General features: G+C 46.4%; 1 protein-coding gene across 6 annotated transcripts in view; it reads left to right on the forward strand.

Annotated features, from left to right (window-relative positions):
- Nucleotides 1–21,025, forward strand: part of CSAD (cysteine sulfinic acid decarboxylase) — a 141,875-nt gene extending 120,850 nt beyond the window's left edge. For all 6 annotated transcript variants that reach the window (XM_063952089.1, XM_063952091.1, XM_063952092.1 and 3 more), the window contains 5 exons: nt 9,342–9,423; nt 11,763–11,962; nt 14,594–14,645; nt 15,023–15,112; nt 20,687–21,025. In XM_063952089.1, coding sequence (XP_063808159.1) covers nt 9,342–9,423; nt 11,763–11,962; nt 14,594–14,645; nt 15,023–15,112; nt 20,687–20,860 — 598 coding nt within the window. In that variant the 3' untranslated portion in view covers nt 20,861–21,025. The remainder of the gene's footprint in view (nt 1–9,341; nt 9,424–11,762; nt 11,963–14,593; nt 14,646–15,022; nt 15,113–20,686) is intronic.
- Nucleotides 21,026–26,186: the final 5,161 nt, after the last annotated feature.

A 26,186-nucleotide genomic window follows, 5' to 3' on the forward strand; every position in this document is an offset into this window, starting at 1 on the left:
TGCTACAATGTGAATGTCGGTTCATTCAGTGTGCTACAATGTGAATTTCGGCTCATTCAGTGTGCTACAATGTGACTGTCGGCTCATTCAGTGTGCTACAATGTGAATGCCGGCTCATTCAGTGTGCTACAATGTGACTGTCGGCTCATTCAGTGTGCTACAATGTGAATGTCGGCTCGTTCAGTGTGCTACAATTTGACTGTTGGCTCATTCAGTGTGCTACAATGTGAATGTCGGCTCATTCAGTATGCTACAATGTGAATTTCGGCTCATTCAGTATGCTACAATGTGAGTTTCGGCTCATTCAGTGTGCTACAATGTGAGTTTCAGCTCATTTAGTGTGCTCACAGTGCTTTTATGTGGCTTGATAAAAGCGCTGAAACGTTGCCGATCAGAGCCGTGTCCTGTTGTCATTATTTACGAGACCTGAGTGCCGCCATTGGAGGGAATATAGATATAAAGATATAGATATACGTTAATGCTATATAGTCTGTGCGTTTCCAGTATGAACAGCTGGGCTTGGGGAACCAGTGTAGCATTGTAGGATGGGTCCAAATTACTATTTTGGGGGAGAGGTTAGGCTGCGGGGTTGGGTGGGTTAGGGTTAGTCTGCAGGGGTGGGAGGGTTTTGCTGTGGGTAGGGGGGATTAGGCAGCCCTGGGGAGGGTTAGGATTAGGCTTTGGGGGAGGAAGGGTTAGGGTTAGGCTGGGGGAAGGGGGAGTTAAGGTTAGGCACCACTGGGGAGGGTTAGGATTAGGAAGGGGGGGTGGTGGAAGATTAGGGATCAGGGTTAGTTTACATAATTAGCAAGTGTTGGGATTTTAATCTTCTGGATGTCGCTGTCCGTATTCTGACAGCCGGCATCCCGAGCGCCAGGATATCGTATGTAACATATATATATATATATATATATATCCCTAATAATAACACCTAACCTTAACCCACACTGATAAATCAACCCTTATTTCCTATCCCTAATACCGTAACCCCAATATCCTAACCCAAACCGATAAATTGTGAGGCGGTTACCTGGGTGGGGGGAGAGGGGGGGGGGGGGGCTGCTGCTGACTATTTGCCTAGGGTGCAGAGAAACCTTGCACCGGCCCTGCTGACAAGGAGGTAGGAGGGTCCTGGTAGCAATTTTGTCATCTATAGAACACTGAGGGGTATATTTACTAAGATTCGTATTTTCCCGTTTGAGGTCAAAGTTCAATCACGAATGACATCGAAAGTGTAAATATGCAACTTTTTGAATTGATTACGACTAATTTACTAAGCTGCCGTATTCTGCATTTTCGGGTTTTCCGATGTCGATGTCATTCGTTTTTTTTGGCAGTGTTTTACGTGAGTGACTTGTAAAACACTGCCGACTTTAATACAATGAATCTCGGCCGGATCTGAGAGATCCGTGCTGGGCTTCATTGTGCACTTTGTTTAACAAAAAAATAAAGTTTAAATGTAAAAAAAAAATTGCGTGGGGTCCCCCCTCCTAAGGCAAACCAGCCTCGGGCTCTTTGAGCCGATCCTGGTTGCAGAAATATGGGAAAAAATGGACAGGGGTTCCCCCATATTTAAGCAACCAGCATCGGGCTCTGCGCCTGGTCCTGGTTCCAAAAATACGGGGGACAAAAAGAGTAGGGGTCCCCCGTATTTTTGAAACCAGCACCGGGCTCCACTAGCTGGACAGATAATGCCACAGCCGGGGGTCACTTTTATACAGTGCCTTGCGGCCGTGGCATCAAATATCCAACTAGTCACCCCTGGCCGGGGTACCCTGGGGGAGTGGGGACCCCTTCAATCAAGGGGCCCCCCCCCCCCAGCCACCCAGGGGCCAGGGGTGAAGCCCGAGGCTGTCCCCCCCCATCCAATAGGCTGCGGATGGGGGGCTGATAGCCTTTGTGAAAAGTGATTGATATTGTTTTTAGTAGCAGTACTACAAGGCCCAGCAAGCCTCCCCCGCAAGCTGGTACTTGGAGAACCACAAGTACCAGCATGCGGCGGAAAAACGGGCCCGCTGGTACCTGTAGTACTACTACTAAAAAAATACCCCAATAAAGACAACACACACACACCTTGAAAGTATAACTTTAATACATCCATCCACACCTCCATATACACATACTTACCTTATGTTCCCACGCAGGTCGGTCCTCTTCTCCAGTAGAATCCATGGTGTACCTGTAGAAAAAATTATACTCACATAATCCAGTGATTTCGGCTCCTCGGTAAATCCTTTTGTAATCCACGTACTTGAAAAAATAAAAAAACGGGACACCCGACCACGAACTGAAAGGGGCCCCATGTTTTCACATGGGACCCCTTTCCCCGAATGCCAGAAACCCCCTCTGACTGATGTCTAAGTGGGTTTCTTCAGCCAATCAGGGAGCGCCACGTTGTGGCACCCTCCTGATTGGCTGTGTGCTCCTGTAGTGTCTGACAGGCGGCACACGGCAGTGTTACAATGTAGCGCCTATGCGCTCCATTGTAACCAATGGTGGGAACTTTCAGGTCAGCGGTTGACCGAAAGTGACCTCACCGCTGACCTGAAAGTTCCCACCATTGGTTATAATGGAGCGCATAGGCGCTACATTGTAACACTGCCGTGTGCCGCCTGTCATACAGTACAGGAGCACACAGCCGATCAGGAGGGTGCCACAACGTAGCGCTCCCTGATTGGCTGAAGAAACCCACTTAGACATCAGTCAGAGGGGGTTTCTGGCATTCGGGGAAAGGGGGCCCATGTGAAAACATGGGGCCCCTTTCAGTTCGTGGTCGGGTATCCGTTTTTTTATTTTTTCAAGTACGTGGATTACAAAAGGATTTACTGAGGAGCCGAAAACACTGGATTATGTGAGTATAATTTTTTCTACAGGTACACCATGGATTCTACTGGAGAAGAGGACCGACCTGCGTGGGAACATAAGGTAAGTATGTGTATATGGAGGTGTGGATGGATGTATTAAAGTTATACTTTCAAGGTGTGTGTGTGTTGTCTTTATTGGGGTATTTTTTTAGTAGTAGTACTACAGGTACCAGCGGGCCCGTTTTTCCGCCGCATGCTGGTACTTGTGGTTCTCCAAGTACCAGCTTGCGGGGGAGGCTTGCTGGGCCTTGTAGTACTGCTACTAAAAACAATGTCAATCACTTTTCACAAAGGCTATCAGCCCCCCATCCGCAGCCTATTGGATGGGGGGGACAGCCTCGGGCTTCACCCCTGGCCCTTGGGTGGCTGGGGGGGGGGACCCCTTGATTGAAGGGGTCCCAACTCCCCCAGGGTACCCCGGCCAGGGGTGACTAGTTGGATATTTGATGCCACGGCCGCAAGGCACTGTATAAAAGTGACCCCCGGCTGTGGCATTATCTGTCCAGCTAGTGGAGCCCGGTGCTGGTTTCAAAAATACGGGGGACCCCTACTCTTTTTGTCCCCCGTATTTTTGGAACCAGGACCAGGCGCAGAGCCCGATGCTGGTTGCTTAAATATGGGGGAACCCCTGTCCATTTTTTCCCATATTTCTGCAACCAGGATCGGCTCAAAGAGCCCGAGGCTGGTTTGCCTTAGGAGGGGGGACCCCACGCAATTTTTTTTCTGAAAATTTATAACATTCCCCCCCGTTCCCACTGAAAAACATGCACGGATCTCATGGATCCGTGCATGCCTATACAAACACGGGATAAAAAAGCAGGTCTGTTTTTTTTTAGCACTTTTTCACGATTTGTATTTTATCACGGCAGTGTTTGGCTATTGTTGGCAGTGTTTGTGTTTTGCACTTTTTTCTAGCAAATTGCAGGCGTATTTGACCGATGGTGTATTGATTCGTGATTTTTTCCTAGGACTTCCAAAATATTACGAATGCCCTCATCACTGCCGTGATTTTTGCTTAGTAAATTACCGAGATGACACTTTGATGAAAAAACGGCATCTCGGTCAAAATCGGGACCTTCGTAAATATACCCCTGAGAGTTTGCTGCATGAGGCTAAATTCAGGTCCTGAAACGATATCTTCTCTAAATGTGTATTATGAGGGGTAAATTTACTAAAGCTTCTAAAAATGAAGAGTGCTGATGTTGCCCATAGCAGCCAGTCAGATTCTGTCTATCATTTCTCTATTGCATCCTAGACAGAATCTGATTGGTTGCTAATGGCAACATCACCAATTTTCATTTTTAGAAGCTTTAGTAAATGTACCCCCTACTCTATATTTGAGCATATAATGGTCATCTGACAAAAACTCTGTGATTTCCCCTAAACTCCAGTAAGCTCCTGAGCGAGATGTAAGCCTGACCCTGAGAGTGTTTAATGTATCGGTCTTGCTGTCCTGATTCTTTCTTAATGCTCCCAACAAATGCTAAAGGTATGGTGCTTGTGAAATGAGTCCATACACCACCAGTCAGAACAGACAACTGGAGGTAGCGCTGTAGAGTCAGGAAATATATATAACTAACCCGGTGTATATGAAAAACATAAACATAGATCCATGGTACTAAAATACCTGATTTCAAATATATTCATTCATAAATAAAAGCATAACCCTAAAGTCGGCACTGATGATACATATTACAAGGCTTATGTAAAACTAGGACAAATGGTGCTTTCAAAAGATGATAACTTTAAGCTAATCACGGGGGGGATTAAATTGTTTCTCCCCACGGCTGCCACTAGATGGCGCCCAACAGTGTGTAATATCCATCTACATGGGATCACAATCCTGAGGTATGTGCACAAAATTTTTTTTTTAAAGATACAAGATACAAAATAATTGTAACTTAGGTATTACTAGACTACAAATGAGAGCTAAGCATTTGGATTCTTTGGGAAAAAATTAACATGGCAGTAATGAAATATGTAAGTGAACAGATAAGTATAGCGTCTACTTTGAAGGCTGGATGGCACTTAGGGGTCTATTCATGAAATAACTGAATTGTTACTTGTCAGTATACATCGCATCAATGCGATGTATAGTTGTAGTAAGTATCAATTCATGTATACTCACCTATCCGGCGATGCATTGCGGATCCAGGGATTCAGCGGCAAGGTCTTCTCAAGGCAGTCCCCTCTCCAATGTGCGGAGTCAGCCGGCGGGTCCCTCTGTGATGCATCTCCGGCTGAGCTCCCGGCAGGCCGCAGTGGCTGTTGGGAGGGCAGGGGGCGGAGCCAACACTGGTTCCAGACAGAGAGCAGGGAAGCATTAAGCTTCCCTGTAGTTACCACACCGCAGTTCAGGTTTCGCCATTCTGAGACGGCAAACCTAAACTCCATGGAGAACCGGAAAGCAGAGCTTACCGTTCCTACATGAATTGCACTCACCATACCACAAAGTATGGTGATGCGATTCAGGCACACAGCAATGTTGCAGCTGCAGAAGTTATTATTATTATTATTATTATTATTATTATTATTATCCTTTATTTATATGGCGCCACAAGGGTTCCGCAGCGCCCAATTACAGAGTACATGAATAATCAAACAAAAAAACAGCAACTTACAGTTGATGACAGTATAGGACAAGTACAGGGTAAATAAACATAGTTACATCAGCAGATGACACTGGAATAAGTATCAGGTGGCAGAAGACTGCTGGAGTTGATGCAGTTGAAGATTATTAAAGTAAGAAAGGATAAGCACATGAGGGTAGAGGGCCCTGCTCGTGAGAGCTTACATTCTAAAGGGGAGGGGTAGACAGACAGGGGTGACACAGATGGGGTACATGGAGAGTGTAGAACAGAGGGTTAGGATGAGATTTGGCTGGGTTTGGTGAAGAAGTGGGTCTTGAGAGCCCGTTTGAAGTTTTGTAGAGAGGTGGAGAGTCTGAGGGGGAGAGGTAGGGAATTCCAGAGAAGTGGTGCAGCACGTGAAAAATCTTGGAGGTAGGAGTGGGAGGAGGTGATCCGTAGGCAGGAAAGTCGTCGTGCATTAGCAGAGCGAAGAAGACGGGTGGGAATGTAAAGGGAGATAAGATCAGAGATGTAGATGGGAGAGGAGTGGGTGAGGGCTTTGTAAGCGAGTGTGAGAAGCTTGAAATGGATTCTGAAAGGGAAGGGGAGCCAGTGAAGGTCTAGTAAGAGAGGAGAGGTAGACGTAGTGCGTTTGGTGAGGAAAATGAGCCGGGCAGCAGCATTGAGGATAGATTGGAGTGGAGAGAGGTGTTTGTCAGGAATGCCAGTCAGGAGGAGATTACAGTAATCCAGTCTGGAGATGACCAGTGAGTGGATAAGAGTCTTAGTAGCATCCTGGGTCAGAAAGGGTCTGATCCTGGAAATATTTTTTAGATGAAAACGGCAGGTTTGTGAGAGGTGCTGAATGTGTGGTTTGAAGGAGAGGGAGGAGTCAAGGATTACTCCAAGACAGCGCACTTGGGGGCTAGAGGAGATAGTAGTGCCATCAATAGATAATGAGATTGTAGGAGGTGAGGTTATGCGGGAGGGAGGAAAGATGATCAGTTCGGTCTTAGACATGTTAAGTTTAAGAAAGCGCTGGGACATCCAGGAAGAGGTAGCAGAGAGACAGTTGGAGATACGAGTGAGAGCAGGGGAGAGGTCTGGAGAGGAAACATAGATTTGGGTGTCATCAGCATAGAGATGATATTGGAAACCAAAAGAACTAATGAGCTTACCTAGTGAGGACGTATAGAGAGAGAAGAGGAGAGGACCAAGGACAGAACCTTGGGGTACACCTACAGTTAGTGGAAGTGAGGGGGAGGTGGAGTCATGAGAAGAGACAGAGAATGAACGGTCAGAGAGGTAGGAAGACAGCCAAGAGAGGGCAGTGTCACGCAGACCAATGGAGTGAAGGATTTGCAGTAGGAGAGGATGGTCCACAGTGTCAAAAGCAGCAGAGAGATCAAGTAGAATAAGTAGAGAGTAGTGTCCCTTAGATTTAGCAGCATGGAGGTCATTGCATAATTTTGTAAGGGCAGTTTCAGTGGAGTGGAGAGGACGGAAGCCAGACTGGAATGGGTCAAGTAGTGAGTGTGAGGAAAGAAAGGCAGTAAGGCGGTTGTAGACAATACGCTCAAGGAGTTTGGAGGCAAAACTGAGGAGAGAGATGGGTCGGTAGTTGGAGAGAGTGTTTGGATCAAGGGTAGGTTTTTTAAGAATAGGAGAGATGAGTGCATGCTTGAAGGCTGAGGGGACAGTGCCTGATGAGAGGGAGAGATTGAGAAGGTGGGAAAGGTGGGAACAAGCAGAAGGAGAGAGGTAGCGGAGGAGGCGGGAGGGGATAGGGTCAAGTGGGGAGGTGGGGAGGGGACAGGAACGAATGAGAGCCATGACTTCCTCTCCAATAGCATGGGAGAAAGAGGTCAGAGTAGGTGGGAGGGATGGGGAGGGTTGGTAAGGGATGGGGGAAAGCTGGCTACTGATGGTCTGGTGTGATGTGATGTCCTTACGTATGGAGTCAATTTTGGATGTGAAGTAAGTGGCAAAGTCAAGAGCAGAGAGTGAGGAAGGGAGACGAGGTGGAGGTGGGCAGAGGAGTGAGTTGAGAGTGGCAAAGAGGCGCCGGGGGTTGGAAGACTGGGAGGAGATGAGGTTCTTGAAGTATGACTGTTTAGCAAGAGAAAGGGCAGTGCTGAAGGATGAGAGCATAAGTTTGAAATGGAGGAAGTCTGCCTTAGAGCGTGATTTCCTCCAGTGTCGCTCAGCAGTACGTGAGCATTTTTGCAGATATCTGGTGCATTTTGTGTGCCAGGGTTGAGGTGTTAATTTGCGAGGGTGAATAGTGGTTGGTGGAGCTACAGAGTCAAGAGCAGAAGTAAGGGATGCATTGTATATGGAAGTGGCTTGTTCAGGGCATGAGAGAGAGAGAATAGGAGAGAGAAGTGAGTCAAACAGGGAGGAAAGGAATGTGGTGTCAATAGCCTCAATGTTACGCTTAGTGATGGTAGCCTTGGGAGGTAGAGATGGGGAAGTCGAGAGAGATAGGTTAAAGGAGAGCAGGTGGTGGTCAGAGAGGGGAAATGGGGAATTTGAAAAATCAGAAATATCACAGCGGTGAGTGAAGACCAGATCCAGTGAGCTCCCATTCACATGGGAGGGTGAGGAGGTCCACTGGGAGAGACCAAGTGAAGAGGTGAGGTTAAGGAGTTTAGAGGCAGGGGATTGTGTGGGGATGTCAATAGGGATGTTGAAATCGCCTAGGATAATGGAAGGAATGTCAGAAGAGAGGAAGTGAGGAAGCCAGGAAGCAAAGTTATCGATTAATTTGGAAGCAGTGCCAGGGGGGCGGTAAATGACAGCTACTCTAAGATGGACTGGTTGGAAGAGGCGTATAGTATGGACCTCAAATGTAGAGAATGTAAGGGATGGTTCTGGTGGTATGAGTTGGTAGGAGTAACTAGAAGGTAAAAGGACCCCAACACCACCCCCATGGCGACCCCCAGGTCGGGGTGTGTGTGTGAATGCGAGGCCCCCAGCAGAGAGTTAGGGACTTCGCCACTGTAACCTGCTCTGTAAATTGCGGTAAGCATAGAAAAGCCCTGTTTAATTCAAAACAGAGCGTTTCTCTGCTTTATGAATAGACCCCTTAGTGGGTACCGTGTTTGCTGACAATTTACCTGTATGGGGTCTTGTAAGTATCCAGGTACTTGTCCAGTCTGTATTCAGTGTCATCCATCAGGCAAGCTAATCTGAGAGTCCACTGACCCAGTTTTTTTTTTTTTTTTTATACAAAGAAAGTGGTTGGGGGCAGTATGTTGCCCAGGGTCCTATGTGGTTTCATCAGAGTTGCCTACCCTCCCTCATTCTGCAGGAGACTCCCTGAAATAGTAGCAATCTCCCTCACTCCCTGAACAGACCAGCAATCTCACTGATTTTACTTTACATTCTTGGGGTAAAATAATAAATCAGAGATACATACATTCAAAGGAGTTCATCAGTGCCATTTCCCTGCATTGTTATAAGGCATAATGATCCCTATGGCTACATGCATTTTAAATAAGGTTTCTCTTGGCCACTTACAGTATATGGAACATCTTGTAAAACACAATACACAAACAATTCCTGAAAAATATCAGTGTCTTTTCTTCAACAAGTAGATCTTACAAACTTTGGGGCTCATTTACATTTGGATGCAAGTCATTTTTATGACACGCCACTCAGATGTAGCCATGCACGTCCACGCTGATAGGTGTTACTTTCACAATCTTCCTGAAATGCTTTTTCAAAAGTAGGCAAGTATGGGTTTCATAAATGAACACAGACAATACTTGACAATTAACATTCCAAATGATTTATCTATTTTTGTAAGAAGAATTGTCAATATTTATTGACTATCAGTCTGTGCTGTTTTGTTTGTCCCTATGTGCCAGTTGCTGAAATCTCTGTATTTTTGTTCTTGTCGCAGGGCAGATTCTGTGACCTGGAATCCCCACAAGTTACTCGGTGTTGGTTTGCAGTGCTCTGCTTTTCTCCTGCGGGACACAACAGTAAGTACAGGAACATGCTAATGTCTATCTGATGTTTCCACTGCATTTTGAAGAAATTACCCTTGCATGTATGTTATATTTGTCATTGCATGTGTAAGTCTATTTACTGTTCTACTGGTTTTGCCTTGGGGTTCAGCCCCATAGAATTTATATAGAGTTTTCAATTATTTTTGAGACAGGTTTTAAAGCAGTAATATTTTTTTAAATCAAAACATTTTATTGAAGAATTGCCATGAAGGTAAGCAAAGTACAATGGGCCTAATTCAGACCTGATCGCAAGGCTGTGTTTTCGTACAGGCTGCGATCAGGTCTGAACTGCGCATGTGTATGCACCGCAATGCGCAGGTGCGTCGGTCCGCATCGACGGGGATTGGCGGGCAGCGACTGGATGTGCAAGAAAAGCGATTGCATGGGCGATCGCAAGGTGACTGACGGGAAGAGGCCGTTTGTTGGTGGCAACTGACCGTTTTTAAGGAGTGTCCACAGAAACGCCGGAGGGACCAGGCGTTTGGAGGAAGGGTTTCTGACGTCAGCTCCAGCCCCGATTATCGCACTGGAAGAGTAAGTCCTGGGCTGTGCAGAGACTGCACAAACTTCTGTGTGTGCAGCTCTCCTGCACATGCGATCGCACCCTTGCACAGCGATTTCCCCCTCCTCCTGTAGGTGGCGACTGCCTGATCGCAGGGATGCAAAAAAACACACCCTAGCGATCAGGTCTGAATTAGGCCCAATGTGACATAAGCAATCATGTAATAAAACAGAGATGCATGCATTGATAACATAGAAAACATCCAATATGGAAGGGAGGCTTATCCTTAAGGCAGAGGCCATCAGGGGGAGGACTTATACAGTAGAAGGAGATGCAAATGGCTGGACAGCTCAAAGCAGCAATTTTTGTTTAAGAGAAAAATTTGTTGTGCTGGCTTTGAAAATCTCTCCTATATTTCCCCTGCGGGCAAAAACACATAATGCATGTGCATCGAACAAATAAAAGTCATGTGCCTCAAACACCACGCCCACACCACTGATGCACCTACTAGCTCCTGTTAGAGGAAGTGAGCAGCGTGCCCAAACGGGTGATTCTCTAAGCCCCCTATGTTTACGCTCCACCTGGACAGGGATCTGCGGCTCTGTCCTGCTGTATCCCAGGTAAACATTCATAGATGGTATGGCGGGGAGCAAGTCTCCACTCTGCATATCCATGGGGTTCTTCAGTTCGTGCCCCAGGTAAACAGATATGGATGAGATGGTAAAGGAAAACCTGGAGTGTAACAGAGGAGGACAGTGTGAGGAAAGAGGACAGTAGGTCTATAAGGTCAGTGTTCAGTCACACCTGTGAATGCTGTTCACCTTAATTACACTTCCTTCGCCAGACTGGAACTAGGCTCTGTATCAGTGTTTTCATATGGAAAGTCTGCCATTAAACTGACTTCAGAGCTTTAGGGGCTAATACTGAGTTGGACCCAAGTCCAAATGCCGACAGATCCCGCAGATATCTGTAAACTCTGCATATGCAGTAGAAAGCAATCGCTGACTGAGTCTGTTCTGCAGTATGAAGACATACATGGATGGTAATAGTAAGATTGATCCATTCACTGGCGGTCCACTCTTTCCGTGAAATGGGCATTTCTGGTTGGCTAACATGCGGTCACAGAATGTAAGCTGACTTCCGTGCTCATTTGGGGCCTGTAGATGGAGAAGGGAAGCCTGTATTAGACAATTCTATTATACCCAGCATGGAACATGGCTGCTGCAGTGGACTGAAAACCAATGGGCGGTCCAGCCATCCGCTTATACAATGATGTTGCATGTATGTCCATTTGGTTTATCATACTAGGGCGTTTCGTACTGTATGTGTCTCTAGTTTTTCCTGCACCAGATGGGTGTAGATGTTGGCGTTCAACCATAAGGGAACAAATTATATTCTAATATTGGCATCTATGGGACTGATTCAGAGATAGGTGCAATGGGCAATATTCCGCGCAAGTGAGTAATTTTTGGCAGACTACGCATGTGCCGCAATCGCATTGCGCATACGCCAAGGTGCCACTGCAGTGCTGCTCACAATGAGGGTTTCATAGAATATGCAAAATAATATGTAGATTACAAAAAGCTCTTGGTGGCCTTTGGTGTAAGGCAGTTCTGCAATTATTTGTATTATCTGTTATTTGACAATGGGCAACATATAATACAGCACTACACATTGAGGAGATCATGATATAACACATTACTTAAAATGACATGAAATATAAGGTAAAGATGGTTCTGCCTAAGTGAGCCTACAACCTAAGAGGTGTGGGGAAAACGTAAACATACTGACCACTGCACGCTCATTACAGGAGTTACTGGAGCGCTGTCATGCGGCTAATGCCAGCTATCTTTTCCAAACTGACAAGTTTTACAACCAGAAGTACGACACTGGAGATAAATCCATACAATGTGGTCGCAGGGTAGACTGTCTCAAGCTCTGGCTTATGTGGAAGGCACTTGGATCCAAGGGGCTGGAGAAACGCGTTGATCGAACACTGGAGAATACCAGGTAAAAGATGACCTCACAACATGCATGCCTCATGGATTACCGTAGTATGTTTAAGGCTGGCAACCTTTTTAGAAAACCAGTGGGAGAACAACAATAAGATCTCTGTGCAAAATATCCCACAATGTTGCTTCAATGAACAAAGCAAAGTCACAAAATTTCCTGCACATTCTCACAAGTGATTGAATATACAGTATGTTGCCTCAGTAATGAATTACACATACACATAGGGCCTGCTGCTGAGTTAGACAAATGCCTGTTTGCATAGAAACCAGCATATGCCAATAAATACACAATATTTACTTCAGCCATGCTTACGCTGCTACTTCCCCCATACTGTATACTATAGAGCCGTAAAATAGCCCTAACCATATTCTTAAAATCGCCTGCTTCAGAGGTTACCAAACTCCAACATTACAGTCCAGATTATAAGGATATCCATGCTTGAGCACAGGTGACTTTATTAGTACTCCAGTCAATTTGATTTAACCATTTGGACTCAAGCATGGATATCCTTAAAACCTGGACTGTAATGGCGGAGTTTGGTAAACTCTGAACGTGACCATACACATTTTATGCATGCAGTACTAGCTGTTTTCTTTCCATTGTTTTTATTAACCACGTATTCAAGTTAGTGAAAGAATAGAGCAGAGTGTTGGATATGCAAGTTGACTTGGGCATAAGCTATATGGGGGTGTAGGGGGGGGCTGGACTGCAAACCCTTACTAAACATGATGAGAGGTGCTAGCATGCTGAGACTTGTAGTGCCACACACACAAAAAAGAATGCCGGTGCACTCTCCAAACATTGCTAATCAGAATAACTGTGATAAATTCTGCAATTTGACATTGAGCAAAAGTGAGGTCCTTTGCATAATTTCGGCCAAAAGTATGAGCCTGTATTTTAGTGTGATTATGTATAGGATATTAGACAAGCTTAAGCTCAAGTAGTTTAATATACACATAAATACTACATGGGGCAGGTGCAGAGGGGGCGCTGATGGGGGAGGGGTCCAGAGGTGCTGCGGGTGGGGCGTTGATGGGGGAGGGGGGAATGTAGATGCAGCTGGTGGGGGAGGGGTGGGTGCGGGGGGCAGCAGATGAAGGAGGGGGTCTGGAGGTGCTGTCCATGGGGGAGGGGCGGGTGCAGGGGGGTGCATTTGTGGGAGGGGCAGGGTGGGATGGGTTTGGGGAAGGGGTTCCAGAGGTGCTGCGGGTGAGGGAGGGGTGGTTGCGGAGTGCCGAGGATGGGGGTCTGTAGATGCTGCAGGTGGGGGAGGGGTGGCTGCCGGTGGGCCATGGATGGGGGAGGGGGGTAGGATATGCTGTGTGTGGGGGAGGGGCAGGTGGTGGAGGGGTGGGTGCAGAGGGGGGGTGGGTGCGAGGATGCTGTGGGTGGGTGCGGGAGGGGTGGGTGCATCAACTACTCACCAGGATCATGGCCTGCATCCAGCCACCTCTCCTATATATTTGGGCAGAGCTGTGACTCTATGACTCTGACTCCGCCCAGCGCTGTGACTCTGCCCAACGTTAGGAAACGAGTCACAGATCTGGGCTAATATATAGGAGATAAAATAAATTCAATTTGCCAGCTGTCGGGATCTAGGCGTACAGTCTGATGCCGAAATCCCGCCAGCTGGTGCTATATCGACACCTGGATCCCCGACAACCACCTGGATTTCCCACTCAGTTGGTGATTCCACGCCACGAACTGAGTAGGAATAGAACCTGGAATTGAGTAGGCATAGAACCTGTGACAAGCCGAGCTCACCACCGGGCCCGAAGCGTGGCGAGCACAGTAAGCACTCGAGGGGACTCGGGACTCACTGCCGGGATTCCAGCAGACGGGATGCCGCTCTCGTTATATTGACTGCCAGCATCCTGTCTGCCGGTATTTCATACCGAATCCTTCCCAAGAGCGCACTAAGGGCCCGATTCAGACCTGATCACTGCTGTGCGTTTTCACACAGCGGGCGTTCAGCAATAGACTGCACATGCGTATGCACCGCAATGCACACGCGTTTCAGCAAACAACAACAGGCATCGCCAATCAGCGACAGGCTGATGCGAAAAATGCAATCACTCAGCCATTCACTTGCTGATTGACAGGAGGAGGCCATTTGTGGGCGGTAACTGACCGTTTTCTGGGAGTGTCAGGGAAAACACAGGCGTTCCCAAGCGTTTTTAGGGAGGGTGTGTGACGCCAGCTCTGTACCCGATCAGCCTGTTCTCATCGCACTGGAGGAGTAAGTCCTGGGCTGTGCACAGACTGCACACAGTAGACTCTACAGACTGCACACAGTGAGGTGCGAACGGATTTGCAGCTGTCCGCTGAGGGATTTTTAGCAGTTTGGCATACACATGCGATCTCACACATGCACGGCGAATATACACTCCCCTTGGGCGGCGACTATCTGAACGCAGTACAACAATTTTAGCAGCCCCGCGATCAGGTCTGAATCACCCCCTAAAATAGAAGGCAGAGCTAACAGCACAGATTTTGTACAGTATCACAACCCATGCTGCCTACTCTAAACTCAATAAGGACCTTCCTTATAAATAGTTCTGTTGTAGTTATGATATAATCATCTCATATTTTAAAGCCTTAATTAAAGTACTTCTTTATATCTTTCAGATACCTGGCAGAGGAGATGAAGAGGAGGGAAGGCTTCATTATTGTTACAGAGGCAAGTTGGTTCTGATTTTAACCTATTAAAACCCATAGGGGGGTATTCAATTACTTTCCACCAGTTTGCAGGTCGAATTCACATTCGACCTATTCAAAGCCCGGCCCGATTTTTTGACTTGTCCAAAAATCCGGCCAGGCGAAAACCACGTTAAGGCGAATTCACTGTCAGTCCACATGTTTTGACGAATTCGCAGGCGTTTTCCACAGTTTTTTTGGTCCGTTTTCACCCATGCCGATTCTGTTCATTATGACGATTCTAGGAGTCTGTTCATTATGACAGAAATCTCCCCTTATTCAGTTTACAGAGAGAGATCTTCACACCAGTGAGAAATCATGTTACTTTTGCTAGTATATAGCCCAATCTTTATTTTACAGCCACGGTTTGTGAACCTGTGTTTTTGGTATGTGCCACCAAGCCTTCGAAGCCAAAAGAACGCTCCAGATTACTGGGACAGAATTGGAAAGGTATTTTCACACTTCATCATCAATCTTTCATTTATTGTGAGTGAATAAAACATCAAAATATATACTCGGTAAAATGGTTAAAGGGATTGGAAACTTTACAATCATTTTCAAAATTGACGGTGTTGTGGGGGGCGGGGGGGGCATATATGGCCACAGAGAGTAAATGAGGATTGGATTTGAGACACATCATGTAATCACATTCCTATCTTCGGACATTCTCTTTAGCCGATGCCTCGACCTTTGGACAATCACTAGAAATATTGTCTGAGTTTCCATTGTCTTTAAGGAGGGGTGATGACAAAGGAGAAACAGTAGTCATTTAAAATGGCAATTGATCAGTATATTATTACTAGCATAATGCATTTTTACATCTGAAACGGCTACTTTATACCAAAACCAGTAAGTATTATGTTTTTAGTGTGGTGCATTCTTATAATTTGAAAGATCACTATGTAAAATATCTATAAAAAAAAAAGTAATAGAATTTCCCTCAGAAGACTGTGGGGTATATTTACTAACATTCGTAATTTTCGGAAAAAGGTCAAAGTTCAATCACGAATGACATCGAAAGTGTAAAACTGCAACTTTTTGAATTTATTACGCCTAATTTACTAAGCTGTCGTATTCGGATTTTTCATTTGTTCCGATGTCGATGTCATTCGTGTTTTTTCCCCGTTTTTTACGGCAGTGATTAGCAAAACACTGCCGACTTTATCACAATGAATCTCGGCCGGATCTGTGTGATCCGTGCTGGGGTTCATTTTTTTTTTTTTTTAAATAAACCCTGTAAAACGGAGAAAAAAAATGCGTGGGGTCCCCCCTCCTAAGCATAACCAGCCTCGGGCTCTTTGAGCCGACCATGGTTGCAGAAATATAGGGGGAAAAATGACAGGGGTTCCCCCATATTTAAGCAACCAGCATCGGGCTCTGCGCCTGGTCCTGGTTCCAAAAATACGGGGGACAAAAAGAGTAGGGGTCCCCCGTATTTCTAAAACCAGCACCGGGCTCCACAAGCTGGACAGATAATGCCACAGCCGGGGGTCACTTTTATATAGTGCCCTGCGGCCGTGGCATCAAAAATCCAACTAGTCACCCCTGGCCGGGGTACCCTGGGGGAGTGGGGACCCCTTCAATCAAGGGGTCCCCCCCCCAGCCACCCAAGGGCCAGGGGTGAAGCCCGAGGCTGTCCCCCCCATCCAATTGGCAGCGGATGGGGGGCTGATAGCCTTTTGTGAAAATGAAAAGATATTGTTTTTAGTAGCAGTACTACAAGGCCCAGCAAGCCTCCCCCGCATGCTGGTACTTGGAGAACCACAAGTACCAGCATGCGGCGGAAAAACGGGCCCGCTGGTACCTGTAGTACTACTACTAAAAAAATACCCAAAAAAAGACAAGACACACACAACTTGAAAGTAAAGTTTTATTACATGCATCCACACAAACATACATACATACTTACCTTATGTTCACACGAGGGTCGGTCCTCTTCTCCAGTAGAATCCATGGGGTACCTGTTGAATAAATTCTACTCACCAGATCCAGGGTACCAGGCTCCTCGGATAATCCTTTTGTAATCCACGTACTTGATTAAAAAAAAAAAAACGGAGACCCGAGCCACGCACTGAAAGGGGACCCATGTTTTCACATGGGTCCCCTTTCCCCGAATGCCAGAAACCCACTCTGACTGATGTCTAAGTGGGTTTCTTCAGCCAATCGGGGAGCGCCACGTTGTAGCACCCTCCTGATCGGCTGTGTGCTCCTGTACTGTCTGACAGGCGGCAGACGGCAGTGTTACAATGTAGCGCCTATGCGCTCCATTGTAACCAATGGTGGGAACTTTGTGGTCAGCGGTGAGGTCACTTTCGGTCAACCGCTGACTACAAAGTTCCCACCATTGGTTACAATGGAGCGCATAGGCGCTACATTGTAACACTGCCGTGTGCCGCCTGTCAGACAGTACAGGAGCACACAGCCGATCAGGAGGGTGCTACAACGTGGCGCTCCCTGATTGGCTGAAGAAACCCACTTAGACATCAGTCAGAGTGGGTTTCTGGCATTCGGGGAAAGGGGACCCATGTGAAAACATGGGTCCCCTTTAAGTGCGTGACTCGGGTCTCCGTTTTTTTTTTTTTAATCAAGTACGTGGATTACAAAAGGATTATCCGAGGAGCCTGGTACCCTGGATCTGGTGAGTAGAATTTATTCAACAGGTACCCCATGGATTCTACTGGAGAAGAGGACCGACCCTCGTGTGAACATAAGGTAAGTATGTATGTATGTTTGTGTGGATGCATGTAATAAAACTTTACTTTCAAGGTGTGTGTGTCTTGTCTTTTTTTGGGTATTTTTTTAGTAGTAGTACTACAGGTACCAGCGGGCCCGTTTTTCCGCCGCATGCTGGTACTTGTGGTTCTCCAAGTACCAGCATGCGGTGGAGGCTTGCTGGGCCTTGTAGTACTGCTACTAAAAACAATATCTTTTCATTTTCACAAAAGGCTATCAGCCCCCCATCCGCTGCCAATTGGATGGGGGGGACAGCCTCGGGCTTCACCCCTGGCCCTTGGGTGGCTGGGGGGGGGACCCCTTGATTGAAGGGGTCCCCACTCCCCCAGGGTACCCCGGCCAGGGGTGACTAGTTGGATTTTTGATGCCACGGCCGCAGGGCACTATATAAAAGTGACCCCCGGCTGTGGCATTATCTGTCCAGCTAGTGGAGCCCGGTGCTGGTTTTAAAAATACGGGGGACCCCTACGCTTTTTGTCCCCCGTATTTTTGGAACCAGGACCAGGCGCAGAGCCCGATGCTGGTTGCTTAAATATGGGGGAACCCCTGTCAATTTTTACCCCATATTTCTGCAACCAGGATCGGCTCAAAGAGCCCGAGGCTGGCTATGCTTAGGAGGGGGGACCCCACGCAATTTTTTTTAAGAAAATAACCACTTTCCCACCCCTTCCCACTGATATACATGCACGGATCTCATGGATCCCTGCATGCCTATACAATCACGGATTAAAAAAGCAGGTCTGTTTTTTTTAGCACTTTTTTACGAGTTGTAATTTTTCACGGCAGTGTTTGATTTTTTTTTGCTTTGCACTTCTTAGTAAATTACCGAGATTCATACTTAAACAGCCGCGTTTTGACCGATGGTGTATTCATTCGTATTTTTTTTGTTGGACTTCCAAAAAATTACGAATGCCCTCATCACTGCCGTGATTATTGCTTAGTAAATTACCGAGATGACACTTTGATGAAAAAACGGCATCTCGGTCAAAATCGGGACCTTAGTAAATATACCCCTGTGTGTCCAATTCAGAGGTGGATGCAGTGGTGATGTTGCACGCAAACGCCTGATGTGTTGTGGTCGTGCCACATGAAGATGTAGATCAAAATTGTGTGCAGATACATGCAAGTTTGTTGGCCGTTTCTGGGTGGTAACGGGGTGGTAGCCAGGTGCGGGTGCAGTTGCACTGACACAGGCGGTCATATTCAGATGGAGAATCTGCGTCTTCATAAGGCTGGTGCAGTGTTTGATGGCACAACCAATGGTGCATTTTAATATGCACATCGAAAGATTAGCGCCGCAGCCAATGGGCTACTTTGTAGGAAGCCCATCAGCCGCAGCATTCGCATAAAGACGCAGTAGCGATTGAGGCAAAAGAAGCAGTCCTGGCTGCAACTGCATCCGCCTCTGAATCAGGACCTGTATGAGGATAAATTAACAAAATACAATAAAGGGCATTAACAAAACTGCAAGATGTGCAACAGTGGCATCATAAGGGCATCACAAGGGGGGTGCGGGCTGCACCCAGTGTCACCCTCCTCAGTGACAGGTGCTGCACTGTAACATTACGTGCAGCACTCGGCTCCTGTCACAGTGTAGGAGCCGGCAGTGCAGTCACACATCTCCTGGAGCAGCCCAGCAGCTCGGGGATGCTGGGCTTGCCCCTGGAGTGACAAAACGGGTCAGGCCATGAGGCCTTGCCCCCTCCGCTTGAGGCCATGCCCATTTTCGGCAGTGCGTGCAGGGGTCTTTTTGGCCTCACTGGGTGTCTGGGAAGCCAGTGATGTAACTGATGTGCAATATGGTGGAGTTTTACTCTTTATGCAAGGCCACCCATTAGCAGACACGCACAAGCAGATCAGACCCTAGAAACACTATCTGCAACTGCTTTTGCAAGCTTCTAGATCAGAGGTTCTCAAACTCGGTCCTCGGGGGCAGCCACACACAGTGCATGTTTTGCAGGTAACCCAGCAGGTGCATAGGTGTATTAATTACTCACTGACACATTTTAAAAGGTCCACAGGTGGAGCTAATTATTTCACTTGCGATTCTGTGAGGAGACATCTCTCCTGCCGCTCAGCACAGCGCAATCTGTGCTGAGCGTGCGGGGGGGAGATGGGGGGGCTGCTCACTTCACCCAGCGAACCGCTAGATTGGCCAATCTAGCAGCAGCGATGTGCGGGGCCGCGCATCGCTATCGCTGAGGGGGCTACACACGGAGCGATCATGCTGATATTCTAAGCAATCTAGTCAGATTGCTTAGAATATCGCTCCGTGAGTACCCCCCTTTAGCCATCACTGGTGTAGACGGACACCTGGATATCACCTTTTCAAGGACATGTAAAATAAAAGTACCTTTGCATGGAGAATAAAGCCCTGTGGTTCCTGTTCATTAAGGAATGCACAATTTAAACACCTTGAATGTCTTTTTAAATAATCTCTTGCTACAAAAAAAGTCTAATATGGGTGAATAACTAATCGCATTCATGCAGCTAGCCTGTACACGCAGTAGTGTAATTACCACAGTGCTAGATCAGAAATACTCTGAAAAACCTGGGAGTCAAATCACCAGGCCAATACCCAAATATAGCTATGGGGCCTGCACAGGGACGGATCTAGAATTTTCTTTTAGGGGGGGGGGGGGGGGTTTACTGTTTAATCTTGACTTCTCCCCTCTCTAGTCCCAACTCCTTCCATCTGCAATCCTAACTACTCCTCTCTCAATTCCTGAAAAACTGAACTTTTTGAGTGAGACTGAGATAGTGCTTTGTGATTGTTCTATGTACATGTGACTGTGCTGTGGGGTAATTGTATTTATTAGCCCTAGTACCCACACACCTGCAAGTGAGGGGCATATGCTCTATAACCCTTGCTCTCCTGGCTCCTCTGTGCTGCTGTGGTATAGGCTGCAGCACAGTGTTCTGCCTCAGGCTCCCTGGAGAGCACTCTTCAGCTCAAAAGTGGGCGTGGCTATGACTGTGTTAGGGGGGGGGGGGCGGTCGCCCCCTTCACCCCCCCCTAAATCCGGCCCTGGGCCTGCATGCCAATGCACATTTCCAACCTTGATGTTCACTAAAGGGTTATGAGTAAAAGGATGTTCCAGATATATGAAATACCAAAAATATTTGTTTTGGGTGGAAGGGGGATAAAGTGAAGCATAGAAATGTTATAAAATTGAAAATGTGCAAATAAGACACAAACATAATGTGGCAAAATACTGAGTTAAAACAACATTCACTGCCTATATTGCACTAAAGATTACAGTTCCTACAATGAAAATAATTTTCCTCCAGGTAGCTCCGATCATAAAGGAAAGAATGATGAAGAAAGGCTCAATGATGGTCGGATATCAGTCTCATGGGAACAGAGTAAATTTTTTCAGACAGATTGTGGTGAACCCGGAAGTGACCAAAGACGATCTGGACTTCTTCTTGAATGAAATAGAAAAACTGGCAGAAGACCTATAAATTTTCATCACATTTGGAAAGACACATTGGTCATAGAAAATAAAGTAGATTTTAAGCTCCACTGGGGCAGGGACTGATGTGAATGATTAAATATTCTCTGTAAAGTGCTCCGGAATATGTGTGCACTATATACATAACTGGTAATAAATAAATAAAAGAGGACAAGGGTTCAAATTTAATATACATAAACCATACCTCCCAACATGACCCATTCCGGGAGGGACAAAATTCTTTCTATCTAGACTTCCCTCTTAATTTATGATTACAACTAGCTGGAGTACCCGGCGTTGCCCGGGATTTTAAGAATGTCTATTTGCAAAAATAAATGTAAATATTAAACACACAGTATAAATAACATTGTAGATAGCTGAATACCCGTGCTTCGCTACGGGATGAGGATGGTAAATTAGAATGATAGTTGGTCATTAATTTACGTTGGTTGGAGATCTAGTATATAGGCATATCTTGCTTCCCTGACGCACTATGTGTAGTGGCCGGACCCCTTTTGGTCCCCCAAGGGACCCTGCTCTTCCCACTATACAACTCTCAGTCTGTGGCTTCCTGCTGCCTCCATTCCCCCCCCCCCCCCCCCCCTCACATCATGTCAGTGCCCCTGTGAAATTATCAATTTTTTTACAGTTTCTTATATAGTGCAGCACATTATGTATCTCCTGATATACTCTGTGCTGCTGGGGGTCCGTGCTACTTCCACTATATAGCTCTCAGTGTGTGGGTTTGTGCTACCTCCATTCCCCTCCTCACATCATGTCACTGGCCCTGTCACATGCAGCACTGTCATCACTGACATATCATGCATGTACTGATATAGTGTCTGCCGCTGGCCCACCCCTAGAGGTGCTAGTGTTGTGTTACCCCCACAGTGTTTGTTCCCAGATTGTAAGGCATATGTGTACCAATTTTGGAGTACATAGCTCCAGCAATTCCAGAGTTACGCTGTCTCCTGATATACTCTGTGCTGGGATTTCAAATTGTTTTAGTTGCCTCCGCCGTGTTTTAATACACTCGTATGTAAAATTTCACGATCTTCGCTTGTAAACTGTGGATTTGTATAGAAAGACAGAAGGACAAATTTTTCGCTTTTATATAGTAGATAACCTGGTTGAAATACCTTTCTTATCAATTAAATAGTTCAAAACACAGGTGACACCAATAATATATTAAGTGGGAAGTAACATTATGCATCGGATACAGGAATGAAACAATTAGTTTAGCAGATTAATACAAGACAAATTTTCGATACAGAGAACCGTAATACTGGACAACAGTGGTCATCTGAGGCTTTGTGCAGGATGGTCCATGGAGAGGTTCCAAAATCAGGGTGCCCCAATAGCTTAACAATAGGTCCTGACAATATTCCGGCCACTCCCATTCCATCCCACAGGCGAAGCCTCTATCTTGTCCATAACACTTTCCTCTTATAACTTTCTGCAACCAACACCTTATTAACTAGTTCTAACTGGTGTATAGCAGTGTCCACATTCCTTACTGCCTAGTTCTCTTAAAACTGCATATTCTTTGGTGTGAATTGTGACATTTCATTAACCTTCTCCTCTCACAGCTTCTGCTATAACAGTGCTAGGCTTCCCAAGCCACAATAAACAATTGTGTAGCACAACTCTAAAATAAAGAGATGTACAAAAGTAATAATTATTACTACAATTTCTACGCTGTCTAGAGTAGAGATGTGCACCGGACACTTTTCGGGTTTTGTGTTTTGGTTCGGAACTGGATCTCCGCTCGTGTTTTGGATCTGGATTTGTTTGCCAAAACCACATTTCGGGTTTTGGTTTTGGATCTGGTTTTTTTTTTAAAACAACATAAAAACAGCTAATATCACAGAATTTTATTTTTTTATTTTTTATTCCTACAGTATTGTTAACCTCAATAACATTCATTTCCACTCATTTACAGTCTATTCTGAACACCTTACAATATTGTTTTTAGGCCAAAAGGTTGCACCGAGGTAGCTGGATGACTAAGCTAAGCGACACAAGTGGGCGGCACAAACACGTGGCCCATCTAGGAGTGGCACTGCAGTGTCAGACAGGATGGCAGCATTAAAAACTAGGCCCCAAAGAGCACATAATGCAAAGGAAAAAAAAAGAGGTGCAGGATGGAATTGTCCTTGGGCCCGTCCCACCCACCCTTATGTGGTTTAAACAGGACATGCACAGTTTAATAAACCCATCATTTCAGCGACAGGTGGTCCCCCCGGAAAAAGCTTGCCAAGTTCTCATAATCATAGCTAGCTACAAACATCCCACCTCCATATTTGATGACTTTTCACATTATGAGAAGAGGCAAGAGGAAGAGGACAGTGTCATAAGGTGATTAAAAATTAGAGAGGCACACACAATCAGGAACAACACACAGGCTTTCACCTCCACTCCTATATTGGTGTGGAACAGAAAGGACTTTAACCAAGCAAATATATAATTACAACATTACTGGACAAACTGAGAAACTAGGGGCCAAAGCCTCCGAATTTGTACCCCCTTCTCCATTTTCAGGGATTACGATAATCTCTGATTTAATGCTGAGATGCAAATAAACTGGTGTATACCACAGGATCAAGATTGGATATTTTCCCATCCACGGAGTCTGGAGACTTATTTTGTGAAAATCTCGCAGGTTTCTTTTTTTTCAATTTTTTATTGCATTGTTATGTACATATTTTGTGGCAGATGCCTTATTTTCATTTTTCACAGTTCCCAGTTACACGCATGTGAGCATACCTGTGCAGTGGCGGAACTACCACCAGTACAAGCGGTGCCTTGCACTAGTGCCCGCCACTGTCAAAGGGCCCAAAGCCAGCGCGGCATGTAATGAGTCAAACTGACTCATTACATGCCGCCTGCCGCTGTGTGCTGCGGGTCACCGCACAGGGACGCAGCGGCCACAGATGTCCCTCTCCTTCCACATAGGCTGGCCACCGCTGTGTATGCTGGGATGCGCTTCCCTCATCACAGCGGTGGAGGACAGCCTATGTGAAAGGAGAGGGATAGCTGCAGCATCGCCTCCACCGATTACCCTGCGCTGCTGCGGCTTCCTCCTCCACCTCCCTCCTTCTCCTTCTCCCCTGCCTGGGATCTGCCAGAAGCTGCTGCACCGAGGAGCCTGACTGCCAGTGGAGACAGTAAGTATAATCTATTCTTTTTGTCTATCTATCTATCTATCTATCTATCTATCTATCTATCTATCTATCTATCTATCTATCCTGTCTGTCTGCATTAATGTGTAAAAAGGGGACGTTGTCTGCCGTAATGTGTAAAAAGGAGACGCTGTCTGCCGTAATGTGTAAAAATGGGACGCTGTCTGCCGTAATGTGTAAAAAAGGGGACGCTGTCTGCCGTAATGTGTAAAAAAAAGGGGACGCTGTCTGCCGTAATGTGTAAAAAGGGTATGCTGTCTGCCATAATGTGTAAAAAAGGGGACGCTGTTTGCCGAAATGTGTTAAAAGGGGACGCTGTCTGCCGTAATGTGTAAAAAGGAGACGCTGTCTGCCATAATGTGTAAAAAGGGGACGCTGTCTGCCGTAATGTGTAAAAAAAGGGGACGCTGTCTGCCGTTATGTGTAAAAAGGGGACGCTGTCTGCCGTAATATGTAAAAAGGGGGACTGTCTGCTGTAATGTGTAAAAAAGGGGACTCTGTCTGTCGTAATGTGTAAAAAGGGACGCTGTCTGCCGTTATGTGTAAAAAAGGGAACTCTGTCTGCCGTAATGTGTAAAAAGGTGGACTGTCTGCTGTAATCTGTAAAAAAGGGGTCTCTGTCTGCCGCAACGTGTAAAAGGTGGACTCTGTCTGCCATAATGTGTAAAAAGGGGACACTGTCTGCCGTAATGTGTAAAAAGGGGAATCTGTCCGCCATAATGTGTAAAAGTGGCTCTACCTGGTGTAGTGGCGCTACTGTGCGGCGTAATTTGAATAATGGAGGCTACTGTGCACCATTATATGAATTGGTATTATTTTGTGGCCACACCCCTTCCCATGAAGCCACGCCCGTATATTTTTTGCACGCATCTACGGCGCGCACTGCCCCTGTTTTAAATAGAGGTGTGGGCTCCGATGCCATTTCTTGCACACAGCGCTAAAAATAAGATTTTAAACCTACCGGTAAATCTATTTCTCCTAGTCCGTAGAGGATGCTGGGGACTCCGTAAGGACCATGGGTTATAGACGGGCTCCGCAGGAGATAGGGCACCTAAAAAGAACTTTGACTATGGGTGTGCACTGGTCCTCCCTCTATGCCCCTCCTCCAGACCTCAGTTAGAGAACTGTGCCCAGAGGAGATGGACAATACAAGGCAGCATTTAGCTATCCAAGGGCAAGATTCATACCAGCCCACACCAATCATACCATGTAACCTGGAACATACATAACCAGTTAACAGTATGAACAAAAACAACAGTAACGGTCCAGGACCGATGTCAACTGTAACGTAACCCTTATGTAAGCAACAACTATGTACAAGTCTTGCAGAGTTTCCGCACTGGGATGGGCGCCCAGCATCCTCTACGGACTAGGAGAAATAGATTTACCGGTAGGTTTAAAATCTTATTTTCTCTTACGTCCTAGAGGATGCTGGGGACTCCGTAAGGACCATGGGGTTTATACCAAAGCATCCAATTGGGCGGGAGAGTGTGGATGACTCTGCAGCACCGACTGAGCAAACGCTAGGTCCTCATCAGCCAGGGCATCAAACTTGTAGAATTTAGCAAAAGTGTTTGACCCCGACCACGTCGCCGCTCGGCAAAGTTGTAAAGCCGAGACGCCTCGGGCAGCCGCCCAAGAAGAGCCCACCTTCCTAGTGGAATGGGCCTTAACCGAATTTGGTACCGGCAATCCAGCCGTAGAGTGAGCCTGCTAAATCGTATTACAGATCCAGCGAGCAATAGTCTGTTTTGAAGCAGGAGCGCCAATCTTATTGGCCGCATACAGGACAAACAGAGCCTCTGTTTTCCTAATTTTAGCCGTCCTGGCTACATACATTTTTAAGGCCCTGACTACGTCCAGGGATCTGGAATCCTCCAGGTCACCAGTAGCCACAGGCACCACAATAGGTTGATTCATATGGAACGACGAAACCACTTTAGGCAAAAATTGCGGACGTGTCCTCAATTCAGCTCGATCCACATGAAAAATCAAGTAGGGGCTCTTGTATGATAGAGCCGCCAATTCTGACACTCGCCTCGCTGATGCTAAGGCCAACAACATTACCACCTTCCAGGTAAGAAATTTCAACTCAACCTTGTTAAGCGGTTCAAACCAGTGTGATTTTAGGAACTGCAACACCACGTTCAAGTC

Source organism: Pseudophryne corroboree, chromosome 2, assembly GCF_028390025.1.
Source record: "Pseudophryne corroboree isolate aPseCor3 chromosome 2, aPseCor3.hap2, whole genome shotgun sequence".
NCBI classification, from domain to species: Eukaryota; Metazoa; Chordata; class Amphibia; order Anura; family Myobatrachidae; genus Pseudophryne; species Pseudophryne corroboree.